The 7,718-nt window shown below is 36.2% G+C and overlaps 1 protein-coding gene across 1 annotated transcript in view; it reads right to left on the bottom strand.

The window, feature by feature from the left end:
• Window positions 1-2,540, bottom strand: part of EBS5 (HCP-like superfamily protein) — a 37,759-nt gene extending 35,219 nt beyond the window's left edge. Inside the window, exon 1 of the mRNA XM_006828358.4 lies at window positions 1,676-2,540. Within this exon, the coding sequence (XP_006828421.2) occupies window positions 1,676-2,248 (573 nt within the window). The 5' untranslated portion in view covers window positions 2,249-2,540. The remainder of the gene's footprint in view (window positions 1-1,675) is intronic.
• Window positions 2,541-7,718: the final 5,178 nt, after the last annotated feature.

The following is a 7,718-nucleotide window of genomic DNA, read 5'->3' on the forward strand; positions in this document are numbered from 1 at the left end:
GAAGCCATGGATACTGTTATGTATGTGAGAGAGGAGATAGAGAGACAGAGAGATTTTATGGGTTTGAAGAGGGAGAAGGGAATGGTTTAAAGCAGGAGCAAGGGAGAGAGTGAGGGAGCACTTAGACAAGGGGTCAGTTTGGACTGAAATGGGTTTCAAACCTCAAAAATATCCAAATCTATTTATAACATTGAGAGGAGCTTTTCTTGGAAAAGAAAAAAATGAAAAAGGGTTAGGCTTGTATGGAAGGGGGTGGCTGAAATTGTTTTAAAACAACCTGTGCCACTTGAAAGAAAAAGGAGGGCCACAAAAAAAAACAATTAGGAAGCAACTGGGACGGGGTTAGAATGCCCCCAATTTCTTCCTCCACTTAATATGTGGCAAAAGACCATATTGCCCATGGACCAAGGGCTGTTCTGCCCTCAGACCATGGGAAGCCCAAGTAGGGGCCTCAGCTGAGGTGCTTCATGCCACCTAGTGCACCCACCCCACCACAAGGCGCTAACTAGACACCCAGGGCTAGGGCTTTTCAAGACAATGCAAAATGAAAAAGTGTACAGCACTTTTTACATGCCTATCAATAGCACAATATTAAGAACTAAGGAAACAATGGTTGGAATGTAAAGAAAATGGCCAACATGGCCATCATTTTCACCAAAACATACAATTCACATGTACAAAACTAGCTCACAAATATGAGGCATTTGCGAAAAGTAATATTTAGTAACAATGATTTATCAGAAGTGCAAAAAGATCTCCTTAAAATTAAATAAGGAAGCAGTTTACATCAGAAATGTCTAAGTGGTGCACCAGGAATGTGAGCCAAAGGGATAAATATCGAAATATTGAAATTGGAAACACAAAGGAAGAACCTAAACAACATTCAATTCAAATGATGAATTGGACATATATGTAAAGCACCTTCTTAAACATTTATTCCACTACATAATGAAATCAAAACAGAAATACTACAGGAACTCTTACAAGCTTGAAATAAACCAAACCATACATTCCATAATGTAACCAAGGTCGCCAAACATGTAGTTTGTTTCTAATTTCCTAGTTTGTATTTTGCACACTGAATGCAAGAGAGAAAGATCCTTAAACCAATCCATAACCCACAACCAATCAATAAAATGTCAAAGAACCACAACGCAAAGAGCACCCAAATCCCACTATGAACCAAAAATATAAAAGGCAAAGAGAAATTTTCAATGCAAACAACACAGAAGAATTACAAGCTAAATCAAGATTAAAGAGAGAATCTTGACCTTAATTAAACCAAGCTCATCCCAACATTCCAACTCAAGCCACACAAAGATGACCGTAACAAGAAAGATTTCAACTTTAAATATTAACCAACAAGAAAACACCAGTATATGTATCTGTTCAAACAGTTTAGCAATCTGAAAATTCATCAAATGCAAACTTAACTAAAAAAAGGCCTAGAATTCATAGATCAAATACAAACCAGTTCATTTCTGCAAATTCCCAACCTAATCTCCTGAAGACTTCAACTATCAACTCCACCGTATTTCAAGAAAAATCATGCTGTCAGTTCCCCACCACATTCATCATAATAAACCAAAAAAACCCATAACTTCAACTACTACATGGCCCAAATCCACGGTATTCAATAAAATAACAAAGATTCAAAATAAGTAATCAAAATTACCTCTTGTCTGAAGTAAGTATAAGCCAGAGCCATCTTTGACTGCATATTCTCACCAGCAGAAGCAAAACTATGATATAGAAAAGCCTTTGAATCACTGCGCTTGACCCCAATTCCCAATCCATAGAGAAACCCTAAAACGGATTGTGCATGCGCATGCCCACCATTAGAAGCAACAACAAACTCCTTGGCCGCTTCCTCAACAAGCTCCACCTCTCCTTTGGAAACCCCATTAATCAGTTTCCCCAAGCCGGAAAAGTACAACCCGTCGTCAGATTCCGGGGTAAAATTCCGGGCAAATGAATCCGATGACTCTAAGATTGGTCTCCAAGAGCCAGGGTCCAGCTCTTCTTCTGACTTGGAGTCCGAATCTCCAAATTCATCCCATTCAATCGAATCTCCGGCGCTTTCATCCCCGGAAAATTGGTCGTCGGAGTTTTCTGGCGACGGGTTATCTTTGAGGTCGTCCTTCTCGAGGACAAGGACGAAGTGTCGAGCAAGACAATGGAGGGGGAAGAGGAAGAGGAGGGCTACGATCACGAATGCTAAAATTAATGGAGAAGATCGACGAGGCATTTCTTGATTTTTCCGGCGAGCTGGCTTTTTCTCGAGAGGGTTTAGAGAGAGAGTCGACAGGCGCTTAGAGAGAGAGTCGACAGGGGTTGAGAGGGGAAAACATGGAACACCCGCTTAAATACTTGCTCGTAAATACCTCTGAGTGCGTTTTTCACCCACAGGCATTTTTGTGCGCTTTTAACTCCCTCGTTTTTTAGCAAATCATCTCTCCTAATCGTCTCTACCAATATTCTAGGTCGACACTCGAGAATGTCAAACCGGTTAAGTCTATTTTTCACATGTTTTATTGCTTGTTGGAGTTACTTTAAGTTTCGTCAAGCGTATTTATTTTGTATTATATTTTTTTTTTTTATCTTATCATTCATTTATTTTAACATCATCATCTTAACTACACTCAACCTATTGATATGAATAATTTCTAAAGTTATAATGATATTTAAATAACTTCAAAATACACAAGGTTAAGTCAATCAATGGGCTTTCTGAACTTTGATTAATAGAAGAATAGGGGCTATTTTAAAATTAGATCAAAATCCATGAGAGAGTTTGAGCAGCTCAATATTTAGGTATATAAACTATACTTTCGATGGTGTGATGTTAGTTAAAGGGGTGGCAACGGGTCAGTTGGGACCTAGACCCGGACTCAATTGGAATTGACACAAATATATGTATATATATATATATATATTATTTAAATATTACGTTAAATATATATATGTATTATTTACATATAATAACTAAAAATATATATTTATATTTATTTAAATATTATATATTAAATACTATTTAAATATTAACACTATTTGGGTCGTGGTTCGGGTCGAGTCTACATGGACCTGCATCCGGACCCCAATAGTGTTTGGGTCCAAATCTTGGACTCAATCCAAGTTTTGAACCCATATTGAAACCCGAGTTGGGGTACGGTCATCAGATCCTTGGTCGGGTCTGGGTCCATTGCCACCCTTAATGATGGAAGAGGGGAAATTAAATGACAATATTTCCAGAGTTTCTGGAGTTGGTTTTCCATCACAAAGGAGGGGACGGGCCTTCCCAAGTTGAAATATTTTGTAACCTGAGTGATCTAATGAAGAACCTGAAAGAATGACTTATGTGTTCTTTTACCGGGGATTTTTTTTTTTTTTTCTTCACCCCTTTCTTTTGGCAAAAGATAACTTACAGGTGGTCTTTATTACAATAAGATAAATTTCAAAATAAAACCAACATAACAATAAAACCAAGATCGTAATAACTTGATGTCATTGAAACAGTTATGCACTATGCTTGAGAATAAAAGATAAAATTGTAAAAAACAAAAGGAAGAATACCAAAGATTACCTCAATCGAGCTTATTACACCTCACACCAAGTCACTACTATCCGATAATACGAGATCAATGATCAACCTCCAATCTCAATCGGGAAAGCAAGTTTAGGTCAAGCCACAGTAATAGAACATGAACCCATTTTATCACAAATTCAAACCCTATGTGAATTTTCTTAGCAACCTAGTTTGAAAGAGATGGATTATCTTTTTTGCTAAACTCTAAAACCTTTAGTCAAAAATCCATAGTTGAGAGATAAGAAAGAGAAAAACTCTATAACCTAAACCCTTAGGTTCTTTTACAATGTGTGTGAGAGAGATCAAATATAAGAAAGTGATACGTGCCCCATTTGGCTTTCATGAGAGAGAGAAGCTTTTCTTAAGAGAGAAAGAGAAATTCTAAGTGAGGCATGCTCTTTTGTGGAATTTGAGAGAAAAAGATGGGAATTAGGTACAAGAGATAAGGTGTAGAGATTTTAGGTAGAGACAATTTTTTTTTATAAGCTTTGAATAATATTAGAGTTTCTTATGGTTTTCTTTGGCTTGCCTCTTCTTGTGAAATTAAATATGAATTATTGATCTTGGATGACTTGTGGGGTGAGAGATTTGAGTCATCCATTCCATAGATGGGTCATCAACATTATGGAAGGTGCATAAACTATTATCGCTCTTTTCTAAACCATTTTCCCATCAATAGAAATTAAATAAATTAAATCTAATCAAAATATTGTGCTTCCCATAAAATAACACAAGTCTACTCAATCTTTCCACAAAATATTTCAAAGATATATCAAGTCAATTTTTAGTCAATATCTTCTAACCATATAGCCATATGCCATATCACCAAAAAATAGGAAAGAGAATAAGGGTGGGGCGTGCCACCCAAGGGAGGCACTCATGGACCCCACCTTCTAGAAATATGGTAGGCCCATGTGCATAATAGGCCCCCATGATATTTTTATATATTTAAAATTAATAAAAATATTTTAGAATATTATTTGAATATTTAAACCATTTTAAAATCAATATATTTAATTTTATAAATCCAAAAATTATAAATGCAATATCCAGGGGTTCATAAAAATTCAAATAATAATCTTAAAATAATTTCCATCATAAAACAAACACAATTTAATTAATTTGATGGGAAAATAATCCATATGGTTTAAGAATCAACAATCATGGGGGCACTCCACCTTCAACTGTGGACTACAGACCACACTACTTTATCAGACCGACCGAGTGTTCCCCATGACCCACAGTCCAAGCAGGGGCTCATTAATGGGTCACCAAAGTCCGGTCGATGAGTCAAGGGATCGCAATCCTAGTCTATGGATTTCAAGTCCTCTCCTAAAAAAGAGTCAAGGTCACCTAGACCTGATGCGACCACAGCTCCTATGGTGCATAGGGGTATCTCTCGCACATGTATACGCTTCACCCTAAAAGGTGTTTACCGAACGATCTATCGATATGCATGCCGTATGATGCTACATGGATGAGGCTTTAGCCCCCGTCTCTGTAGGCCACCATCACACACAAGGGTCACACAGTCATTCGGTTCACTCATCCGAGCATATTCTTCGACCTCATCAAGGGCTAACTCATTAGAACCCTTCTCAGTTTGTTCTTTATGCCTAGGTAATATGGGTTTTTTTCAACTGACTGGCCTAGATCGTCAAGCACAGTCCGGTATGGTTCACGAGGGACTACACTCCCACTGAGTTCATGCTCCACTCTATCATTTCATCTTACAAGAACTCATAAGGCCACATAAACCCAACAGAACCATATCTACAAAAGCCAATTTGTTAGTAGATGAAGGCTCACGATGCTAAGTGGTTTTAAACTTAATTTCGATGTTAGCTCATTTAGTTATCCAGGCCAAGAGAAAGTTCGAGGGGTTCTTAGAGATAATGGTCACAATATTGTTTTTTTCCCTATACTGGTCCCTGAGGTGCGGTGTCTGCGAATCCAGCAAATTATGCTCTGTCTATTATAGGGATTGAAAAGTTATCATGAGAAAACGATAGAGGTACCTTTATTAGTAGAAGGTGATTCATTAAATGTTATTAACTGGTGGGGTAGGACGGAGCATGGATTACCGTGTTTTTGTGGTTCTTTTGGCTAGAGGTTATGAACAGTTGTCGATCATTGAAATTAGCTTTTTCCTCTATCGAGAGGCGAATGAAGCAGCGGATGACCTAGCTAAAAAGGGGATACGGTTACCGGCTCTTATTGTTTGTGATTTTGAGATTGTGGTTATGCAAATGGTTGTAAGTAACACTAGAGTTTTTTAAAATTGTCCCAAAAAAACAAATATTCGTGTATTTTGTACTTTCATTTTCTTTTTTTTTTAGTACAAAAGTGTATTTCGTACTTTCATTACGTTCTCTATGTTTTTCAAATCTCAAAGAAAGTTTATTTCGGTTTAATATTGTGTCAACGTGTCCTAATTCACGCTCGAATGTGAATCAATTTCATACAAATGTATTTCGTGTTTTATGTTTTGCTTATTTATGAATGGGCCCGATTTCTACGCAACCATGGTTTTAGTCCAAGCAACCTCATAACCTATCAAATGTTGAGATCGATAGTCCAACCTAGATCACAAAACAAATAGTCAGATGCTGAGGGACCAAGTGAAAGTTGGACATAGGATCTAATAAAAGTCCAAATACAATAAATCTTATTTAAAATAAATTATTTTATCATTATCACTAATTACAATTTTTTTTATTCAATAAATAAAACCAACACAATGTTTATGAGAATAAAAAATATAAGAAATAAAATAATGTAAACCACAAAGCAAGATGTCAGAAAATTACCTCATCCGAACTAAATACACCTCATACTGGGTCTCGTACTTCAATGACACACGAGATCAATGGTTTATCTTAGAACTTTGAAGCATAAAAGTCTCTTCTTCCAATGGCACACCGGATCAATGGTCTATCTCAAATCTTTGAAGCATAGAAAAACCTTGGCTACAACCCTTAATCAATATGAAAGCAACATAGAACGTCACATAAACCACAAGGCCTTAATACCTTGTATGTGTGGGGTGTGCCCCCTCTTTACTCCTAACTTGCGGCGTGCCCCTATACTAACTTAAGAAAAATATTCTAAGGGAGAGAGAGATCTTAGATAAAAGAGGGAGATGAGAGGGGTAGAGATTTATGGGAGAGATGACCGTTATTTATAGAGTTTCCAGGGATTAAGGTTTCCTTAAGGTTAGCAATCTTTATGGAGATTAGATCCATACCATTGATTATATAAAATCTTTGGGGTGAGAGATCTGAGTCATGTAATTTTTAGATCAGTCATCATGATTCAAAGGATGATGCAGAATCTTATCATTCACCTTCTTAAACCTCTATCTCATTAAATATAAAACATGAAAAATATCAGATAATATCTATCTTTGTATAAATCTCTTTATTTATACATATTCCTTTTAAAAGTCTAATCTTCTTAAGATTCTATAAAACACATCATGTTAATTGTTTCTATGTACATCAAGGCATATCAAAACAAAAGGACTACTCACTTTTGGTGGGGCATGCCACCTATATGGGCCATGGGTGGTCCCCACACATATCGACATAAGGATTTATGGTGGGCACTCACATCAAATACAATTTTTAAACTTATAAAATTGATTTTAAAATATAGAAAGTAAAATTTATTTTCCTCTTAATATTTTTAATTTATAAATTCATTTTGTAAAAAAATAAAATATCTAAAGACTTATAACAATTCAAATAATCAATTTAAGAATCATATAACATCAAAATAATCAAAAATAATTTTGATTATTTTGATGGGGAATCAAATCCATTTAGGTCTAGTATTTTGTAATATCGGTGAAGCATTCCATCTACTACTGTGGACTATAATCCATACTTGCTTTTTTAAACTGATCTAGTAGTTTTCATGACCCACAGACCACTGTGGGGATTCATGATTCGGCTACCAAAGTCAGCCAAATAGATAAGGGGACACAATCTCAATTTATGAATTATAGGTTTTCCCCTAGAGATGAACTCATGGCCACCTAAATTAGATGCAATCATACATCTATGGTGCATAGAGTTAATCTTTTGCACATGTATACGCTTCACTCTCAATGGTGGTATACTTTTCAGAT

The sequence above is a fragment of the Amborella trichopoda genome, chromosome 4, assembly GCF_054954075.1.
Source record: "Amborella trichopoda isolate Santa Cruz 75 chromosome 4, AtrichopodaSantaCruz75HAP2 v2.0, whole genome shotgun sequence".
Classification (NCBI taxonomy): Eukaryota; Viridiplantae; Streptophyta; class Magnoliopsida; order Amborellales; family Amborellaceae; genus Amborella; species Amborella trichopoda.